Source organism: Salvelinus alpinus, chromosome 20 (assembly GCF_045679555.1).
Source record: "Salvelinus alpinus chromosome 20, SLU_Salpinus.1, whole genome shotgun sequence".
NCBI lineage: Eukaryota > Metazoa > Chordata > Actinopteri > Salmoniformes > Salmonidae > Salvelinus > Salvelinus alpinus.
In genome coordinates this window covers 38,810,707-38,834,026 of record NC_092105.1, presented here as the reverse complement: position 1 = coordinate 38,834,026, position 23,320 = coordinate 38,810,707, and the positions used below count along the sequence as shown (strand labels likewise).

At 42.7% G+C, this 23,320-nt stretch overlaps 1 protein-coding gene across 6 annotated transcripts in view; it reads right to left on the bottom strand.

Annotated features, from left to right (window-relative positions):
• LOC139546819 (FERM, ARHGEF and pleckstrin domain-containing protein 1-like) overlaps positions 1 to 22,914 on the bottom strand; it is a 79,656-nt gene extending 56,742 nt beyond the window's left edge. For 5 of the 6 annotated variants that reach the window (XM_071355633.1, XM_071355635.1, XM_071355634.1 and 2 more), the window contains exons 1-2: positions 22,718 to 22,913; positions 17,996 to 18,192 (exon numbers count right to left, since the gene is read on the bottom strand). In XM_071355633.1, coding sequence (XP_071211734.1) covers positions 17,996 to 18,166 — 171 coding nt within the window. In that variant the 5' untranslated portion in view covers positions 18,167 to 18,192; positions 22,718 to 22,913. Of the gene's footprint in view, positions 1 to 17,995; positions 18,193 to 22,717 lie in introns of all 6 variants that reach the window. The other variant, XM_071355638.1, reaches the window with a different exon arrangement.
• Positions 22,915 to 23,320: the final 406 nt, after the last annotated feature.

Here is a 23,320-nt window from a genome sequence, read left to right as displayed (position 1 = left end):
TCTAGAATGTCATTGTATGCTGTAGCTTTAAGATTTCCCTTCACTGGAACTAAGGGGCCTTGCCCTGAAAAACAGCCCCAGACCATTATTGCTCCTCCACCAAACTTTACAGTTGGCACTATGCATTCGGAATGGTATCGTGCTCCTGGCATCCGCCAAACCCAGATTCGTCTGTCACACTGCCAGATGGTAAAGCGTGATTCATCACTCCAGAGAACGCGTTTCCACTGCTCCAGAGTCCAATGGTGGCGAGCTTTACACCACTCCAGCTGAAGCTTGGCATTGAACATGGTGATCTTATGCTTGTGTGAGGCTGCTCGGCCATGGAAACCCATTTCTTGAAGCTCTCGAAGGAACAGATATTGTGCTGGTGTCGCTTCCAGAGGCAGAGGCAGCTCGAGCAGGGCAGAAATTTGACGAACTGACTTGTTGGAAAGGTGACATCCTATGACGGTGCCACGTTGAAAGTCACTGAGCTCTTCAGTAAGGCCATTCTACTGACAATGTTTGTCTATGGAGATTGCATGGCTGTGTGCTTGATTTTATACACCTGTCAGCAACAGGTGCGGCTGAAATAGCTGAATACACACATACTTTTGTATATATAGTGTATATAGGTAGTACCAGATCAATGTGCAGGGGGACGAGGTAGAACTTGTTCCTTTGATAAGGGCGGCAGGTAGCCTAGTGGTCAGAGCGATGGACTAGTAACCGAAAGGTTGCAAGATCGAATCCCCGCGCTGACAAGGTAAAAAAATAAAACTGTTGTTCTGCCCCTGAACAAGGCCGTCATTGAAAATAAGAATTTGTTCTTAACTGACTTGCCTAGGTAGGTAATATCATTGCCCCTCATTTATATTTTCATGATGCACCCTACCCCCGCCAAACAGAAGATGCCATATTTCACTGAGACTGGAAGTTTTGTCGACCATATTTTCCACCGTGGCATTTTAATATAAAGGCCGCATACACAAGGAACATGGCGTGTAACCTGAATATGCTGCGCCTAATTGGTGTGTCTTGTATATACTTGCTAGCACCACCCCCCGCCCCCCACCCCCACTGCACTCCCATTAAAACCCTGCATCGCATCACATCTAGACCCCCCCTCTCCGGAGAAAATGGCAGCGCAAATCAGTGGGAGAGAGAACTCTGCAGCACGGCAACCAACAGAGGCCGACACACACCCCCTTCCCCCCAGTCCTCCTCCCCCTGCCCCTTGGTGTAACCATGGCGACCCACAGATAGACAGGCAATCTGCAATTCCATGTGGCGCCTTGCCAACGAGCTCATACAGGGTTCAAATGCATGTGCACACCTTCACATGCATGGTGATTACACAGGACTACTAGGCTGACACAGGAGGAAGGTGAAAATGGGACAGCAAACTCCAAGGACGTTCAGAGTGAAGCTGGAGAGAATTACCAGGGTGCCATACAGAGGTAATGAGGTTGAGGTAATGATGAATGACAGGAGTGAGCATCCTGACAAATTCACTGCCAAGGTGACATATTCTCTCTAGAGAGTAATCACACATGAGCAGTAGCAGACAGTACTAGGACTGTCTGTGATTCATTCATTCACACACAGTCTAGACACAGAAGAAAAGTGTTGTCCTGGTTTGAAGAGCTCTCCACTGAACCCATACAATCATGAGGACAGAAGAAAATAGGGAAAAAACATCAGCTGATTAGGAGTTACCCCCTGGCCTCCCCACAGTGGTGTTGCCTGTGTCAACCAATCAAAAAGGCTCCTTTCGGATTCTCTAACGAGTCAAAGCACAAGCAAGCAGTCGCCATGAAAGATTAAATTAGAGGGCCATATCTGCAGACAGTGTCGACTGAAGTCTTTAACAATCCCTTCATTCAATATTTTCTGCACAGCCAAGCTAACCCTGAGGGAGAGGTTGCCATGGCCACAGTCTGATTTGAAGCATTTCTGAGCTGCTGGTCTATAGAGTGTCATGGTGATGGTTTGGAGAATTACAGAATGGTGTACTCTCACTCTCCAAAGGCCCATTCGCCACAATACATAGAGAAATATAAACACACTAAAATGCTTCTTCACCTGAACAGGATAGAAAGGGACAGCACATTTCAGATCCAATACTAACAGTTAACTTATGAAAATGTAGTGAGGTAATAGGATGAGAAAGCTCATTTTCACAGTAGAAAGATTGGTAACAGGATTCATGGTGATGGGTTAGTAATGCATGGCTCTTGCCACATCCTTATAGGTAGATTCCCTGCGGCTCTGTCTGGGATGGCCAATCAAATCCCATTCATCCTGCTTGGCCAACGACAGGTCATCAGAAAATGTCACGGCCAAATCATAGTCTATGTCCAAGTGACTCATCCATCATCACAGTGTAGTCTGGCTGATAAACCAGACACAGCTCTCTCTCCACCACGACTCACAGTTCACCAGAATCTACTAACTACCATAGAGACAGGCAGCTAGACAGTTTCTGTAGGGGAGAGCGGGGTATGTTGAGCCACATTCAGCATCAAGGGAAATATAGTATGATTTCTTACAAAGATATCTACATATATTTCAGGATGATGTGTATCCCTGGAAATAATCAGAATTCATGTAAACATTACAGTTTTGGGTATGGGGGTAAATTGGGTATGAGGGTAAATTGGGTATGAGGGTAAATTGGGTATGAGGGTAAATTGAGCATAGGAACAGGGTAAGTTGAGCCAATCCAATTAGTAGGCAAGTTCTCCGCATTTGAGGCTACTAAACTCATGAAACTGGTCTGAAAATATTCCTGGTATGTTTCTCAAGCTCAGAATCTATGTCATCAGACACGACCTTGTCGTGCCCTCTGCTACTCTGTCACAGACTCTCTTTGTCAATGTACCTCTTCAGTGTACCTCTTCAGTGTACCTCTTCAGTGTCAGTCTATTTTTTCAAACCTCAAGGGGATCTAGTAGACCCCGAATTGTTTTACGTTTGGATACACGGGGCATGATGATGTCTGCTCTGTAACAATAATAATGCACTATTTTGGAGTTCACATGCATGACAAATAGCAAAAATACTATGCATATTATGCATAAAACTGACTAAATGTAATCATCATTTGTATGGGGTATGTTGAGCCATTGGCTCAACTTGCCTCTGGCCAAATGGCACCAACAAAGCAACCATTGACTATATTAGCCCACACAGCTACAAGGACACACTTCCATGCTTTAGGACCTCATACTGAAGCATTTAGAGAACACAACTAATCTATAAAACAGTCTTAAAACTATCTACTTTGGATTAGACACAAGCATCACGGAACCTAACATTCATTTAACTTTGTAAAAGGTTTTTGACACTTAACTTGCTTACCACTTTTTCCATGTTGTTTTTTCCTTCACAGACTCCATGGAATAAATATTTTGGTCACATCATTCATTTTGTGTATGGTTTCCTAGAAACAAGGGGTGGGTCAACTAACCCTTTGTTACAACTTACCCCACTCTTCCCTATTCGAGCACTGCTTTGCTCTCATGCAATCCACCCATCTCATTTGAACTACATGCAACAGGAAACACGAGACGCTGTGGGGCTTCTCTGTAACTCAACTCTTGAATTACCAATTACACAAATTTTTCTCACCAAGCGGAGAGGAGGTACGAGAATGGCAAAGTGGAAACTCCAGAAGGTGAACATGACATGGCATGCTCACTCTATTCTCTGTCTGAGTAAGCAGCTGGGTGTATCAGGCTATGAGCCCTATAGACATGGACCTGGGTCCGTATTCATAAAGCATCCCAAAGCAGGACTGCTGATCTAGGATCAGCCCCCCCCCCCATTCATTACGATCTACATTGTAAAAGTATTCATCCCCCTTGGTGCTTTTCCTATTTTGTTGCATTACAACCTGTAATTTAAATTGATATTTATTTGGATTTCATGTAATGGACCTACACAAAATATTCCAAATTGGTGAAGTGAAATTAAAACCTTTTTTATTTTTTATTCTAAAATATTAAAAACTGAAAAGTGGTGCGTGCATGCATATGTATTCATCCCCTTTGCTATGAAGCCCCTAAATAAGATCTGGTGCTACCAATTACCTTCAGAAGTCACATAATTAGATAAATAAAGTCCAATCAATCTAAGTGTCACATGATCTCAGTACACAGTTGAAGTCGAAGGTTTACATACACTTAAGTTGGAGTCATTAAAACTTGTTTTTCAACCACTCCACAAATTTCTTGTTAACAAAAATATAGTTTTGGCAAGTCGGTTAGGACATCTACTTTGTGCATGACACAAGTCATTTTTCCAACAATTGTTTACAGACAGATTATTTCACTTATAATTCACTGTATCAAAATTCCAGTGGGTCAGAAGTTTACATACACTAAGTTGACTGTGCCTTTAAACAGCTTGGAAAATTCCAGAAAATTATGTCATGGCTTTAGAAGCTTCTGATATGCTAATTGACATCATGTGAGTCAATTGGAGGTGTACCTGTGGATGTAATTCAAGGGCTACCTTCAAACTCAGTGCCTCTTTGCTTGACATCATGGGAAAATCAAAAGGAATCAGCCAATGCCTCAGAAATAAAATTGTAGACCTCCACAAGTCTGGTTCATCCTTGGTAGCAATTTCCAAACGCCTGAAGGTACCACGTTCATCTGTACAAACAATAGTACGCAAGTATAAACCCCAAGGGACCACGCAGCCGTCATACTGCTCAGGAACGAGACACGTTCTGTCTCCTAGAGATGAACGTACTTTGGTGTGAAAAGCAAATCAATCCCAGAACAACAGCAAAGGACCTTATGAAGATGCTGGAGGAAACGAGTACAAAAGTATCTATATCCACAGTAAAACGAGTCCTATATCGACATAACCTGAAATGCCGCTCAGCAAGGAAGAAGCCACTGCTCCAAAACCGCCATAAAAAAGCCAGACAACGGTTTGCAATGACACATGGGGACAAAGATCGTACTTTTTGGAGAAATGTACTCTGGTCTGATGAAACAAAAATAGAACTGTTTGGCCATAATGACCATCGTTATGATTGGAGGAAAAATGCTTGCAAGCCGAAGAACACCATCCCAAACGTGAAGCACGGGGGTGGCAGCATCATGTTGTGGGGGTGCTTTGCTGCAGGAGGGACTGGTGCACTTCACAAAATAGATGGCTTCATGAGGGAGGAAAATTATGTGGATATATTGAAGCAACATCTCAAGACATCAGTCAGGAAGTTAAAGCTTGGTTGCAAATGGGTCTTACAAATGGACAATGACCACAAGCATACTTCCGAAGTTGTGGCAAAATGGCTTAAGGACAACAAAGTCAAGGTATTGGAGTGGCCATAACAAAGCCCTGACCTCAATCCCATAGAACATTTGTGGGCAGAACTGAAAAAGTGGGTGCGAGCAAGGAGGCCTACAAACCTGACTCAGTTACACCAGCTCTGTCAGGAGGAATGGGCCAAAGTGGTGATCCTAACTGACCTAAGACAGGGAATTTTCGCTAGGATTAAATGTCAGGAATTGTGAAAAACTGAGTTTAAATGTATTTGGCTTAGGTGTATGTAAACTTCCGACTTCGACTGTATATACACGCCTGTTCTGAAAGGCCCCAGAGTCTGCAACAACTCTAAGCGAGGAGCACCACCAAGTAAGCGGCACCATGAAGACCAAGGAGCTCTCCAGACAGGTCAGGGACAAAGTTGTGGAGAAGTACAGAGTAATAAAAAATATCTGAAACTTTGAAAAAAATTGAAATAATATGGGACCACAACAAACCAAAACTCACGGACCAGGCAAGGAGGGCATTAATCAGAGAGGCAACAAAGAGACCAAAGATAACAGACAGGAGCTGCAAAGCTCCACAACGGAGATTGGAGTATCTGTCCATAGGACCACTTTAAGCCGTACACTCCACAGAGCTGTGCTTTATGGAAGAGTGGCCAGAAAAAAGCCATTGCTTAAAGAAAAAAAAAATAAGCAAACACGTTTGGTGTTTGCTAAAAGGCATGTGGGAGACTCCCCAAACATATGGAAGAAGGTACTCTGGTCAGATGAGACTAAAATGTAGCTTTTTGGCCATCAAGGAAAACGCTATGTCTGGCACAAACCCAACACCTCTCATCACTCCGAGAATACCATCCCCACAGTGAAGCATGATGGTGACAGCATCATGCTGTGAGGATGTTATTCCATCGGCAGGGACTGGGGCTCTGGTCAGAATTGAAGGAATGATGGATGGTGCTAAATACAGGGAAATTCTTGAGGAAAACCTGTTTCAGTCTTCCAGAGATTTGAGACTGGGACAGAGGTTCACCTTCCAGCAAAACAATGACCCTAAGCATACTGCTAAAGCAACACTAGAGTGGTTTAAGGGGAAACTTGGAATGGCCTAGTCAAAGCCCAGAACTCAATCCAATTGAGAATCTGTGGTATGACTTAAAGATTGCTGTACACCAGCGGAACCCATTCAACTTGAAGGAGCTGGAGCAGTTTTGCCTTGAAGAATGGGCAAAAAGTGGCTAGATGTGCCAAGCTTATAGAGACATATCCCAAGAGACTTGCAGGTGTAATTGCTGCAAAAGGTGGCTCTACAAAGTATTGACTTTGGGGGGGTGAATAGTTATGCACGCTCAAGTTCTGTATCTTCAAAGTGGTAGGCATGTTGTGTAAATTAAATTATACAAACCCCCCCAAAAATCTATTTTAATTCCAGTTTGTAAGGGAACAAAAAAAGGAAAAATGCCAAGGGGGATGAATACTTTCGCAAGCCACTGTATAAGGCAAGACTGATCCTAGACATTTTAATACGGGCCCTGCTCTAACATCAGCATGGCGGGTCAGTGAGAACTAAGGCGGCTGGTCTCCATACTGTAGCTGCCAGGCCAGGACCAGAACCAGCTCCCTCTCAAAAGAGCCCCTTCATCATGTTTCCACTCATTAAGTCACTGCTGAAGCAAGCCCTTGTTACCATTAATCTGACAACAAGGCCTGCTGGAGCTGCTTGATGCCCTTGCTTTCCATTTCAATGAATGATTGTGTGCGGATGGTGGTGAGTGTGTGTCTTCAGGACCAGTTAGCCTAGCTATGGTTGGCGCCAGTCATGTTAAATACAGGTCACTATAACGTGTGGTGTAGCCTTGGTGGTCTGTCCTGCTCTTGATTCTCAGTCTGGGAATTTCAATGAAGATTTATGTAAATGGCATGAGTACCCATACTGAAGACATTTGATATAATGGGAAACGGAAGTGTTATACAAGCTGATCTCTACAAACAGACTAATATTAGAAATGGAAGGATCCGTTTTGCTACACTAGGTCAGATATTTCTAGTAATAGACATGAGAACTAAAGAAGAAAATGTTTAGCGATTGTAAACACATCAAACCACTGGATGATCTCATCTAGCATTTTCTAACATTTGTATAGATCTGATTTACTCATTTGTGCTTCAGTAACAAATTACTGATTATAAATGTCTCAGGCAGAAAAAAAGGGGAATACAACTTCAGAGATGGAGTGGAGAGGGGTTACAGAGTAGAGTGGTATTAACAGACCTTCAACACACACACACATCGTTGTGAATGGATCAGTTTACCTCGGACCTCCTCCTTCAAAGGGGGGGTCATATCCCAAGGACACAATCCCTACACTAATCTGAGTGTTAAATGCACCCTAAAATGGGTCGAGAAACACCAATGTTACATTAATGTTATACACTCATTGGCCAGCACACAAATGGATTGCTCCTAGACAGTGAGTCACGTGGCCGTGGCTTGCTATATAGAGCAGGCAGACAGGCATCGAGGCATTCAGTTACTGTGCAATTGTACATTAGAATGGGAAAAACGAGTGACCTAAGCGACTTTGAGCATGTTATGATCGTCGGTGCCAGGCGCGCCAGATACAGTATATTAGAAACAAAAAGACATCCAGTCAGTGGCAGTCCTGATGAGAGAGGTCGAAGTTCAATGACAAGAATCATGCAAGCTAACAGGCGGGCCACAAACAGACAAATAACGGCACAGTACAACAGTGGTGTGAAGAACGGCATCTCAGAACGCACAACTCGTTGATCCTTCTCACGGATTGGCTATTGCAGCAGACGACCACACCGGGTTCCACTCCTATCAGCTAAAAACAAGAAGAAAGCGGCTCCAGTGGGCACGCGATCACCAACACTGGACAATTGCGGAGTGGAAAAACATTGCCTGGTCTGACGAATCCCGGTCGCTTTTGCGTCATGATGATGGCAGAATCAGGATTTGGTGTAAGCAGCATGAGTCCATAGACCCATCCTGCCTGGTGTCAACGGTACAGCCTGGTGGCAGTGGTGTACTGGCGTGGGGAATGTTTTCCTGCTACACATTAGGTCCCTTGATACCAATTGAGCAAAACGTTTCCGACACCTTCTAGAATCCAGGCCCCAAAGAATTTTGGCTGTTCTGGAGGCAAAGGGAGGTCTGACCCGGTACTAGATGGGTGTACTTAATAAACTGACCACTCAGTGTACACTATTATGGGACAACCATATCCATTTCAACCATCACTCCATTAACTCCTGTGGGAAGGAAGTGTGAAGTACAATGTTTAGTGTTGCAAAGATAACGATAATTTACCAAAGTTAACTGAATCTTCAGTAATTGTGGAAATGAACATAACATTTATGACAATCTATTGTAACTTTGGTTATTTATACTAGAATAACTTGTAAAAAATGCATACATATTTAGTATTCATTTTTATATCGGTGTCCATACTGTCCATGAGTTTCTAGTAGATAGACCATATGGTTTTAGAGAAAATAGCCTAATTCATGAAAAATAACATCCAAATCAACAACGGCATTATTTTCAATTAACTCTGCAATCTTCCAACTATTGACTTTTCCTCACAACTGCCACTAGTTTGATGCCAAAAAACATTGACAACAAATACATATTGACACTGTAAAATAAAAAATATTTAATTAATGCTGAAACCCTTATATTAAACACCAATGGTATTCACTAAGTTGACGATTTATATTCAGGATCATGTTCTACAGCTTTGTCATTCTATTTTTGTATTTTAAAATCAACTTATTTAATTATTTTACATGTGATAAGGCCAGAGATAATTACAGACACTTGTGATCATCTGAAGTATCCAAAAAGGAAAGGGGATACCTAGTCAGTTGCACGACTGAATGTATTCAACCGAAATGTGTCTTACGCATTTAACACAGCCCCCCTGAATCACTACATGTCTTGTGGTGGATTACATAAAATCCTTGAAAGATACCAAAATTCTGGTAGTTTACCAGTAGACTTTGAAGTTTCAAGTAATATACCCTCCCTTTGTAACCCTAACGATACTAGAGGATAAATGAAATCAACTGAGATATAGGGGTACAAATAGAGTTTACCACACAGCATATAGAAACAAGAATCCATCTTAATCCTAGCCCAGTGATCTAAGTCAATGTTACGGAGCAGAAGCTAAAGCTAGACAGGATTGTCTGTGGCTGTTCACAGGATTAGTGCCAGGCAACAGCAGTGAGTCTCTTCCCCTTCACTGTGATTAGTAGTACATTCATGAAACAACATGCCGCTGATGTATAATGCATTATGGCTTGAGCGCAAATGAGCTTTTGCTATATTAACATCCACACAATTCTATTTACTGTGATCTTGGTGTCTTAAGAGCTGTGTAAATTTAGTCTTGTCTGAACGAGACCTAGGTGGACCTTTAAGAAACCGCATGGCCCAATAAAAACGTAATAATAATAATTTAAAAAAGAAGAGTTGGACCGCAGAGTGAAGGAAAAGCAGCCAACACGTACTCAGCATGTGGGTACTCCTCCAAGACTGTTGGAAACGCATTCCAGGTGAAGCTGGTTGAGAGAATGTCAAGAGTGTGCAAAGCGGTCATCAAGGCAAAGGGTGGCTACTTTGAAGAATTTGTTTAACACATGTATGTACGTACGTACGTATGTATGTTACATACATACAGTTGAAGTCAGAAGTTTACATACACCTAAGCCAAATACATTTAAACTCAGGTTTCACAATTCTGACATTTAATCCTAGCAAAAATTCCCTGTCTTAGGTCAGTTAGGATCACCACTTTATTTTAAGAAGTTGAAATGTCAGAATAATAGCAGAGAGAATGATTTATTTCAGCTTTCATTTCTTTCATCACAATCCCAGTGGGTCAGAAATGTACATACACTCAATTAGTATTTGGTAGCATTGCCTTCAAATTGTTTAACTTGGGTCAAACGTTTCAGGTAGCCTTCCACAAGCTTCACACAATCAGTGTGAATCAGAGTGGCCATCACAAAGCCCTGACCTCAATCCCATAAATCATTTGTAGGCAGAACTGAAAAAGCGTGTGCGAGCAAGGAGGCCTACAAACCTGACTCAGCTACACCAGCTCGGTCAGGAGGAATGGGCCGAAATTCACCCAACTTATTGTGGGAAGCTTGTGGAAGGCTACCCGAAACACAGCGCCAGAAGTGTGCCTAATGGATATTGAGAATTGGTATAAGAGGACAATTTTTTTATTCTAGGGGATTTTGTTTAGGGGAGAAGTGGTAGGTAGGGCACACAAAGAGGGTAGGGTACACCCGCATACACACTAGGGGCTGGGAATTGCCATATCACGATAAGATATGTACTGCAATTCCATACTGTGATTTTATTGCGAGTTGATGTTCTAAACATATTCCTCACCATATGTCTGCTGCAGAGGGACAGAGAGAGCCTTGAGAAAACGACTTTTGATCAGTCATAGAAATAAAAGTGCTATTTAAAAAGAAGATGGAGAACAAGCTATGAAGGAGTTTTGGTGCAGGCACAGCCAACTAGTGCAAAAATAATATTGCGGTGTTGTCAAAACTATACAATATAACGTCAAAAATAATATTGTTATATGTAACTATCATTGTTTCCCCCCCCCCCATCACTAATACAGAGAGAGAGCGAGAGATAGAGAGAGTGTGAGAGACAGAAGGGATAGATATACAGTAGACAGAAGAGAGAACCATGCGGAACGTTCCACATTAACTGCCAGGATATCTGTTTTCTCCAGTAACATTCCAGTAAGGTTTAGGTGTCTGGAGTTAAGAGCTTGACTGTTTCTCTCATCCTGACAAATGAGAATGGGGCTCTCTGTCTGTCAATCCCCATTCCTCAACTACATGTTACCCAAACAGAGATCACAGCCAACAAGACAACCACTGCCATTGGCACCTTCAGAATGAACATCCATCAAAAAAAGGGGGGGGGGGACATGACATTTTTGGTCACTTGTCTAAAGTCATGTTATAGCTGGCCAGAAAACTTTGGTTACTGATATGAACACATGACTCTATATAAGGTTCACCTCATATGTTTGGAAAGCACAGCTCCCTTGTATGACTCACGGTAGTGTACGCTCTGGGCTGGTCAGATCAGGTCTGCTCTCGGTTGGTGCATACTAAAGGCCTTCATGAGGCCACAAAAGAGTGCTCATCAAGGTGTGACGAATCAGCCACAGGGGACAACAGTTTAGTTCCCAGCCAGAGGGAGCACTAAGTAGGCCGCAGCAGGTTATGTGACCCACTCTAATGCTCCTTTTGTTTCCCTACAATACAATACCTTGTCTGACGGGCTGGAAGTTTATACCAGGGGAACAGGAAAGGGATCGAGTGGTTGGATTTCTACATGCAGATCAGCGAAACAGAAAACATTTCTCACCGATCAGTCACTATGAATATAAATCCTACCACAGATTCATATTTCATTGCCTGAACTCGATGCTCCTGTAATGAAATACACAAATCGTGATAATCTAATTGTCTAGGAAGGGTGCGCTGACATTGGGCCAGTGGGACTGACATCCTAAACATCTTGAGCCTCTCCAGTAGAGAGAACGCAGCCTGTCTCACTGCAAATAGGAACGATTCAGCGATCATGTTCCCTTATTACTGCAGTGATCAAATTCATCACCAGCAGTGCTGCTGAAGCCAAGCACATTTGCTTTTAAATCTGTGCAGTTCCCCCTCCCCCTCCCTCTTACTTGAAGCTCAGAGTGAGAAGGGCCAATAGGCATAGTCAATTACAGGAGGGTGGGGGAGGGGACTGCAGGAAGTTATTGACGCAATTAAGGGCGTCACGCTGCAGGCCTCAGTCGTCGTGATTCTGACGAAAATACGCTCTTAGGCTTTATCAAACTAATGATTTTGCATATTTTCAGTGTGGAACTTGTCTCTGTTTAGGGGGCATAGGCTAACCAATTAGAAATGGCACTAGCAGTTTGCAAAGTAGCCTAAGCGGAAAATAGACGGGACGCAATTATTCCAAAACTGCAGCTCGTTGTTGGAACACATATTTTTTCTACTTCAGTCAACCTTTCCATTTTGAATTTGTGATAAAACTGTCGTCATTTGGCAAGGAATGTAGCTTGTGTATCCCATCAGTTAGATACGTTTTTAATAGGCATTGCTGTAGGCCTAACGGGAGGTTGTGTGCACACTTAAAAAAAAAAAAAAAAACTTTATTTAACTAGGCAAGTCAGTTAAGAACAAATTCTTATTTTCAATGACGGCCTAGGAACAGTAGGTTAACTGCCTGTTCAGGGGCAGAATGACAGATTTGTACCTAGTCAGGTCGGGGATTTTAACTTGCAACCTTTCAGTTACTAGTCCAATGCTCTAACCACTAGGCTACCTGCCGCGTGTGTAGAGGGAGCGGTCAGAATGCAATTTAGTGAATGAGACAAGGAAGGGAAAGGGAATTTAGGGAGAAGAACTTTGTAATGATTGGATTGGTTTATTTTTTGTTGTGCCGCACAAATACACATGTACTACTCCCCTAAAGTCAAAGTAAATTAACGTGGTCTTCAAGACATAATTGTATTTTTTTTTCTCAGGACAAAAATTTCACTTGCATATTCCGGCAGCCAAAGCACATTCCTCCAAATCGTTTTTAAGTATTTGAAAAAATATATATATAATAATTATATATATGGTTAAAGATCGAGCTTTGACGTCTGTTAAGAGTACTCGATTACATTCAATTCAGCGTTTTTTTCTAAGAGTCTAGCTATCTAGAACCTTAAAGGGTTCTTTGGCTATCATCCCCATAGGAGAACCCTTTGAAGAACCCTTTTTGGTTGTAGGTGGAACCCGTTTCGGTTCCAGGTAGAACCATTTCTACACAGGGTTCTACCGGGAACCAAAAAGGGTTCTCCTTTTGGGACAGCCGAAGAACCCTTTTGGGAACATTTTTCTAAGAGTGCCAGCTGCCTCCCTGCAGCAGTCATAGCACCCAGCTAGGACTACCCATCGCTGCATGAGGGCCACTACCCCATTGTGGGAACAGGATAAATGTATGTGAATACTATCCGACTAATGACTCCTTGTAGAAGTAACTCACACAGAGAAAAGTGCTACCCCTACAGTGTAGCATAATCACTACGACTACCCCCTTCCCTTTTTAATTAGAACGTTTTAGCTTCGGATGAAGAAACATGTCGTCTCTCCCTCCATATTCCTCGTAACTGCCCTCCTTCTCCTTCTTAAATTAACCTGAGTCTAGGTGGCAGCTCATTAATGTATGGGCCCCAGAGTTCACACTCATATTTGGTTAAAACTATGCAAAATTCTATAATTCAGAGACGAAAAAACTTCCGAATGAGCTTCAGGCATGAACGACAGCATGACCTGAAGCTCTTGGTCACGAGCTGGGAAGTAAAATACCTCCTAAAACTAAAACCAACCACTCTTAGAGAATGAAATGACTCACCCCCTACCCAAATTACACTGCATTTAGCTAGCCTAGCATTCATATCCTCATTTAAAGTCACACATTGCCTGTTAGCTAAATGCAGTGTCATTTGGGTAGGGTGAGTGATTTCATTCTCTCAAAAAAGAGTAATTGGCTTTTGGTGTGAATTTAAATTAGGATATGAATGCTAGGCTAGCTCACTCATGACATGTCAACGTGAGTTTTCCTGTTAGTTTTTCTCAATGTACAGTAGAAGAGCACACAAGAGCACTACCCATTAACGCCAAATGACCTATATAAACCCTGGATTGCAGATGCAATGTACTGATGAGAGGCTTTGAAGCCACCGATCAGCCATATTGGCACTACCCAGATTAAGCAAACCTCCATGGGAATGGAATTCTACACTATTTCAATTAAATGTTTCAAGGACAAAATTACCTATTTAAGTATGTTTTTGTTGTAGTGGTGACAGAACTTTATTTGTATGTTTAGCTCACAAAATACTATTTAAAAGTATGCATTAAGGTGAAATAATATAATAAACATGGCAAAAACAAAACGTAGACATTAACGAATTCATTTCTATAGCTTCCGGAAAAGATTTACACTGGTGGGTGAGTGCCAAGATGGAGGCAAGGTGGCTTCAAAACAGCAGCCTCTGTCAGTAATTTAGAGTATACAGTGCATTCAGAAAGTATTCAGACCCCTTGACTTTATCCACATTTTGTTACGCTACAGCCTTCTAAAATGTATTAAATAGTTTTTCCCCCTCAATTTACACACAATACCCCATAATGACAAAAACAAAAAAGTTTTTAAATGTTTTGCAAATTAATAACAAATATCACATTCACATAAAAGTATTCAGACCCTTTGCTTTGTTGAAGTACCTTTGGCAGTGATTACAGCCTTGAGACTTCTTGGGTATGACGCTACAAGCGTGGCACATCTGTATTTGGGGAGCTTTTCCCCATTCCTCTCCGCAGATCCTTTCAAGCTCTGTCAGGTTGGATGGGGAGCGTTGCTGCACAGGTCTCTCCAGAGATGTTCGATCGGGTTCAAGTCCGGGCTCTGGCTGGGCCACTCAAGGACATTCAGAGACTTGTCCCGAAGCCACTTCTGCGGTGTCTTGCCTGTGTGCTTAGGGTCGTTGTCCTGTTGGAAGGTGAACCTTCGCCCCAGTCTGAGGTCCTGAGCGCTGTGGAGCAGGTTGTCATCAAGGATCTCTCTGTACTCTGCTCCATTCATCTTTCCCTCGTTCCTAACTAGCCTCCCAGTCCCTGCCACTGAAAAACATCCCCACAGCATGATGTTGCCACCACCATGCTTCACCGTAGGGATGGTGCCAGGTTTCCTCCAGACGTGACGCTTGGCATTCAGGCCAAAGAGTTCAATCTTGGTTTCATCAGACCAGAGAATCTTGTTTCTCATGGTCAGAGAGTCTTTAGGTGCCTTTTGGCAAACTCCAAGCGGGCTGTCATGAGCCTTTTACTGAGGAGTGGCTTCCGTCTGGCCACTCTAGCATAAAGGCCTGATTAGTGGAGGGCTGCAGAAATGGTTGTCCTTCTGGAAGATTCTCCCTTCTCCACAGAGAAACTCTGGAGCTCTGTCAGAGTGACCATCGGGTTCTTGGTCACCTCCCTCACTAAGGCCCTTCTCCCCCGATTGCTCAGTTTGGCCGGGCGGCCAGCTCAATGAAGACTCTTGGTGGTTCCAAACTTCTTCCATTTTAAGAATAATGGAGGCCACTGTGTTCTTAGGGACCTTCAATGCTGCATTAATGTTTTGATACCCTTCCCAAGATCTGTGCCTCGACACAATCCTGTCTCGGAGCTCTACGGACAATTCCTTCGACCTCGTGGTTTGGTTTTTGCTCTGACATGTACTGTCAACTGTGGGACCTTATATAGACAGGTGTGTGTCTTTCCAAATCATGTCCAATCAATTGAATTTACCACAGGTGGACTTCAATCAAGTTGTAGAAGCATCTCAAGGATGATCAATGGAAACAGGATGCACCTGAGCTCAATTTCAAGTATCACAACAATAGGGTCTGAATACTTATGTAAATAAAGGTTGTTCTGCTTTCGCTTTGTCATTATGGGGTATTGTGATGTCATTATGGGGTATTGTGATGTCATTATGGGGTATTGTGTGTAGATTGATGAGAAAAAACAAATATTTAATAAATTTTAGAATAAGGCTGTAACATAACAAAATGTGGAAAAAGTCAGGGGGTCTGAATACTTTCCAAAGACACTGTATATAAATCATTCATTAGCACCAGCGAAATGTCTCCCTGAAAAGCCAATCCTCATGGACTGTACAGGAAGTCTCTCAGCATGCTGTGGGAACAAGACTGTTCCCTGCACGGCAGTTGGGAACCTGCCAATGTTTCTCAGCAGCTAGCGTCAAACACGGCCATATTGTCGGTCACAGGGTTCCATTTCAAGCATCTCTACTATGAAGCGCTATTCATACCCTTCGAATGAATGCTCTGCGTGTCTATTTCCCTCCATCATCACTTCTTTTCCCCCTCTCACTACCCATCGCGCTCCCTCACTCCCAGCAGGAAGAACTGTGGTCAAAGGATATTGCTAGTTTGACTATTCTCAGGAAAATAACATAGTTTTGATCCAAACTCCACCCTGTAGTTCAAGAGCTATATCAGGGTCATAGAGTATACCTTACAGTAATACCACAATTTCAGAGGAACTCTAGGAGAAGAAAAACGGTACAGAACAACCAATCTATTTTTTGTCCAATTCAACAGGAAGTGTTGGGATTTACATGTCTGTTTGCTAAATCTCAAGGTCCTAAATTAACATTCACATCACTTTCAATAAGCACCCATTACCATTCTCGAAAACATCTTCAAACAATATTGCAGTCTTCAGAACATCAGTCATTCATTATCAAGCAGATTACATTTCACATGAAAGGCATCAATCTAGGACTATTCTGAGATTTGAGTTCAGGCTAAAATATTGCATTGCATACATTGGCTGATTTGGATCACAAAGCAAAGCAATCTCAGAGAGAATCTTTAATAACCACAGAAGTAAATAGGCTGGTAATGAAAAGCACAATTTATCATGGCAGATCTCTGCCCATTCAAACATCACAAATCGTCCCTTTTCCCCAATCATACTGTATAGGGTGGGCACACTGACAAGCATTCCGCTACACCCGCAATAACATCTGCTAAATATGTGTATGTGACCAATACAATTTGATTTGAATCATTTTGGGAATCATCAGGATATAAATTCAGAGGACATCCGCACAGATTTGTTTATGTTGTTTTCTTGTCAAAAGCAATTTGCAGGCCAGAAAATTGCACTTATTTGAAAACCTATAGGTCCACAAAAATGTCTACATACATTCTATCAGGTTTTAGACGTTCAATAGTGGCCTGGAGTGTTTTTTTACTCAAACCTCCCGCGGGACAGTTAGAATGAGATCAAGCCCACGGGCTGTATTGTTGCCCGCCCCTGTGGCCAAGACAGACCAGTTGGTCTCATACCTTGGCTTTCATAATATATAACAGTGTGTTAGCGTATGAACCCAGGACGTTTAGACCTGATGTACTAATGTGTATCTCAATAAACTAAACACAATCCATACACTCACTTGGGTAACACTTTACATTAAGTGTGTTTTCACATGTCATCTGATGAAAATCTCATACTTTTTTTATACATGCATTGAAAGCAGTAACTCTCCTCAATGTACTCTTAACATTCCATCACTCTAGGACCAATAAAATGTACTCAAAATATAGTAGCTTCTGAAGTTTAGAAAGAATATGTTTGTTAATGGTAAAATGTCAGTTTCGGAGATAAGAGGTTTTCACCCGACAACGACGATAGTCCTCTTTAAAATTTGCTCTTATATCTTTTTAGTAAGGCTTTAAATTACACAACAACATCCAAAGACCTAGAACAGTAACCTTTATTCACCACATCAACAGCTGAAGTCAGAGATGTTCAGAACGTCGGTTAGAACCCAGACATTTTCCAGCACTGATCAGTCTTGGCTCATTCATGCATTCAGCACCTTGAAGTTTAACACAGTAACCATGCCAACCTGTAACCCTTAACAACAGACTGCTGTCAAGAAGAAGAAAAAAACTCCCTCCTTTGATGTATTGCTTTAATGGCAAAGCTATAAAAAGATGACAAAAGGATGCCACCATTTACCCTTTTAACAGTGCACTATAAGCCAATTAGAGAGAGAGCCAATCAGAACTCACCGAGACGTCGAAGACCTCTTCTGTGTCGTCCAACATGCGTATCTTAATGGAGACGTGGCGTCCAGGGGGCATGGTTGGAGGCCGGTGGCCAGGGTCCAGGGTGCTGATGCCCAGGGTCTCCTGGGCTCCAAGACGCTGGGCTGCTGATGCTCTGTGCTCGGGCTCCACCATGGTGCTCTGTTGTGCTACCGTACAGCCTGCAGGGGAGGCAGAAGAACCGTCACACACACACACACATTCGCACGTGTAACAAAGTAGGTTCCGTCCCTGTCCTCACTGGGCTCGAACCCGGGACATTTTGTACAACACACACTCACATGTACGTACGCACGCACGCACGCACACACACACACACACACACACCAGGGTTGCGAAGGTCATGGAATTCTGGATGACGGTAATTGGCCAGCCAAATGCTGCAGTCTCCGTAATAGCAAAAATGTCATAAATAGCTCAAATGTAATAAACGTTAGATGCACATTTTCTCCTTCGCTCCTGACTGCATGTGCTGCCACAGAAATAGAAGGAATAGAAAGGGTGTCCCCATTCAAGTCAATGATGGCATAAACGGGTGGATGGGCAGCCATTACTAGTGTACCCCATAAGAGCAAAGCAGGAAGTAAAAGCAGGAGGTGTAGTTTACCCATCAATATGGGTTGTAACTAGATGGAATACAGCTACGACCGGAAGTGACTTTTCGTAGCAGGTTGGGAGAGCATTTTAGCTGACCCTAACCCATAGTGTTAGCTAATTCCCCTAACCTGCTACGAAAAAGTCACTTCCGGTCGTAGCTGTATTCCACCTAGTCAGAACCATCAGTATGTGCTGTGATTTGTTCATTCAACTAAACTGACATTACAAAAAATACATTCCATTGCATGAGCCACATCAGTTTACATCATTTGAATGAAAATTCTACTTTACCATGGAAATTATTGCATCACAATGCCAGGCAGCCATTGCAAGTGTACCCATGAGTTTACAGGGTCAAATCGTTAGGGTTAAAGGTTCCATGGCCTTTCTATTAATTATATTTCTATGTGTGCTACTGCTGCATTGTGGGTGGTGTTGCCTATGCAACCAAAAACAATTTTGATCGTTTCTTGTTTCAGCAAGGAGCAACAAAGTTTCATCATGTTGTTAAGAGTGCATGTTACCGCAGAAACGAACTTAAGTGCACAAATGCCCGGCCGTCCCATCTTCTTATTATTTCATGACAGTCTTCATCCATAACCGTCGGTTACATGGTTATAGCATGCACACACAAACACACACCTTGCCTATCGGTGGGGCAATGATGCAGCTCATATCATGTCTGTCAACTGTTCAACTATTCATTGTACAACTTGAGCATTAGGGAGAGGGACCCCCCCCCCCCATCCCAGAGAAAACAGAGGCGAGGAGGTGGGTGGGTTACATAAAAGGAGATGAAGTCCCAGGGGAGAGTTCACAGCTTGTGTCAGACTAGCAACGTAATTGCAAATTAGGTATTTGCACTCTAAGCTAATGGGTGATAATTGTAGCCTTTGGGAGAAGCAATTAGTTCCCTCTCTCTGTCAATGTGTTGCTTGATTTCAAAGTGCAAAGTCACTCGACAAAGCAATAACAGGGATAGTCCCTAAAATCTACAAGTGGAAACAATTGACTCTTTGTAAGAACTTTCAAAATGATTTTCAAACTATTTGTTTGGACAAATGACCTGTGGCGTTCCAGTATATAGGCAGATAAGAGTGAGTGAACTACAAAACAGTAGAGATAGTAAGGATCAGCCGAGCGAGAGAATGTCCCAAGTTCACAGACATCCAGCTGCTAATAAGGACATAACATCTGGGCTGTGTGGATCTCCTCATTATGTATGACAGCACGGTTTCCATGGAGATCGCCATGCATGGCATATTAAATCACATGCAACATGCAGATAGTGTAATTAGGCCTAGGTGGACATGTGTGAATGAACAAGGCCAAAATCAGTTCCTTTCAATGAATGACTAGCTCTAGGTGATGGAATGTGTTTTGACCAGGTCAATCCACCCCCATCTCTCAAGCCAACCCCAGAGGCCCTGCTTAATTCTCTGTTTATCACACATTCCAGCATGCTGATGTCATGTTGAGAGCTCACCAAATGGGTTATTGGAGCGTGGTGGTGTGGGCAGCTCTCATTCAGACAGTACAGTGGTGGCTCGCTGACTCTTGAAGAAGTGCACACGCAATGTTCAAAGTTCAGATTCGAATTAAGCTGAGGATTGCATATCAAAGACATTTGAATTTGGCCGACCCTTCAAGAGCGGGGAAAATTGAGGCTAAAACTGTTGATCTGTTCAACGACCGTATCTGTTTATTTCTAGCAGCCTCTCAGTCCCCCATAGAGCTGATCAAATAAACGGTTTGTTTACAGTGTGGAGGCAGTGCACCATTACACACAATGAATATTTAACACATCATCATCATCATCATCATGGTTGGAGGTTGCTGAAGACACTGCTACACCACACAACTGACCTTGTTTCGAGCGAATGCTTTAATCAGCTGCACCTGTCCATAATATACACTGCCATGGCCTGGGTGAGTGCTGTTAGAATGTTCCAGCAAAGGGGTCACAAATGTGGGAGGGAAGACACCATTCACTTGGGGAGATGAAAGCCATTGCCACTGCTGTCACAAGGGGCATAGTGATACTCATGCAGTCCAAGCACGGCTGTGAGTTGTCCCCTTCAAGAGAAACCATGAAGGAGACGTCAACTCACTTATTGTTTTACAAGCTACCACGCTATTTCAAATGTGCATTGGGATTTTAATATTGGACTGAAAACCCTTGGCTCAGAAGTAACCCATAAATACTGTAACTAAACACTCCAAATAACAGAGTGAGACCCAGGGCTATGAGAGAGCAGACAATGATTATTTCAACTGATGCTTACCCTTCCCTGCCCCCAAGCTCATGAATCTGCCATGTGTCGCTCTACAGTATGTGGCCCTCTGAATAAGAATGTGGCCCTCTGAATAAGAATGTAGTCTTTGGCTAGTGCGACTCAGTCACAGCTCTGTTACTGTGGAAGACAACCAGGCTGGGACATATGACTGGTATGCCAACCCAGCCCAGGATACTATTGCGTACAATGCCAGGGGAACATATTCATACCCCCAGTGTTCACAGGGCGATTTACCCAAGCTTGGAACTTGTTTGCTTGAAATTCCCCACAACCCTGTAAGATAGTGCTGTGGCTGCTGGCAGGCAGTTTGGGCTTTAACAGAGGCTCCTCTGTCTGTATGCAGCAGAAGCACACAGAGTCCTTCAGAGCAGTCCAACACATGCAGGCAGCATTTCTACAACTGCACAGCTGGATTTGATTACAGCTCCTCTGTCTGTATGCAGCAGAAGCACACAGAGTCCTTCAGAGCAGTCCAACACATGCAGGCAGCATTTCTACAACTGCACAGCTGGATTTGATTACAGCCCGCAGAATGGGCTTGAGGATGGGGTAGTTCAGCCAACTGTCTACCTGAGACGTGCTGAAAACCCACTCCTATTTCCACTGGACAGCAACTTGCTTCAGCTCCACAGACATGTTTACCTGGGTGTGGCTCGCATATTTGAACCTATGCATTCAACTGTATGCAGAACTTCAATTTTAAATGTATATACCATTATAAGTTAAGTGTTAAAGGGGGTTTGTATGATTGAACATGATTTCAATAAATATACCCATATTTCTGAAATGATGTAGGAGCCCAGATCTGGGCAATTAAACGAAACCCCTCTATAACGGGGGTTCCTACACGAGGATCAATCAAATAACAGAACATCCGTTTGCCTTTTCTGCTTGACAATCCACAATACAGATTATTCATGAGTGTACCTTTGGAGGAGGGGCGATTGTTTGACAGTTCAGTGAGTCATACGATGTAATCTTTCTGGAAAAATTACCAAAGAAATCTAGTCTTGACGCAGGCATATTTGGATTATCACATTTAACCAATTTGGAAACATACAGGAAATCTTTGCACACCCAAAACAAAACAAATTCACAAGCTTTTTTTATTTAATTGTTGCCTATTAAGAATGCAAGACAGTAACTGGATTAGTTATTGAAAAGTCCTTATGACATTTTTGCGCACATAGCTACGATAATGCAGTCTTGAGGAGTACAGTAATCCTTAAGACATTATTGTTAGGCTACCACGCGTGGTGTGACACAAATACATAACCTCGACTCAACTGACCAGCCACTAACTACCCTCAAGGGTAACAAACTAACAATGGAAAACGTACTCTCACTGATGACGTTTCTATTTAAATTGCAAACGAGGCACTGCTATGTAAATGGCGTATATCCAACACCTTTATGCCAACAATATTGTATACAGGCTATGGTCTACGGTCATGAGATGATATCCCATTCAATTTTGGTGTTGTAACGTTACGTCTGATGTAGTGGATGACTATTGCCGTTTTTTTAACCACCGCTCTTGGTTGTGAGAACGACTGGGCAAAAACACGGTTAGCTCTTCCATCAATGTACTACTTGATTGTAATAACGATTGTTCTATCTGCGACAATTAGCCTATATGGTGAAGCATAATGTTAACATTCTTTAAAACAGCTACACGGCTACAAAAACCAAGGCAACTGGGGATAGGCTACTTCTACGATTTCTCTAATCTGCTGAAACAAGTTGGCACACTGCCGTTTTACACAGGGAAATTCATGGTATAAAATCTTACCCTGTTTTAAAAATGTGGATAATCCACGTGTATAATTCCCAATTTACAAAATATTTTACATCCACTTCCAGACGCAGTTGAGGCTGCTTTCGTGGAGCCAAATGGAGTTCAAATGCTGGTTGTACCGCCGAGAAGCTTCTTCATGGTCGCCATGTCGGACGACTGTGTGCGGGGAGAGACAGGATTACATTGAAACGAGCGGCAGATCCTCTCTTGGCTTGTTACTCCAACAATAAATGAGACACAGTGCCTCCAGCTATTGTGCAAGGAATTGCACCTACTTGCAAGGCAATCCTTGCCAAAAAAATGCTACAACCACATAGCTCCATCTAGCTGTAGAATATGGGGCATACATTAGGCTACAGCCCTAACAAGCCATAACTCATAGCTCTAACCTTAACCCTAGCTCTTTTTCTTCTTCAATGATATCAGGGTGGGCAGGAAAAAAACGTTTAAAGTGCATGGCCACCTACTGTGCTGGAATGTACGATCAATCATGATCTATCCAATTCCGTACTACCATGAAAATACAATTCAAAACCAAATAAATCCATACTAACTTCTACCACACCCACCACCCAACCCCATTAAACTAGATCTATA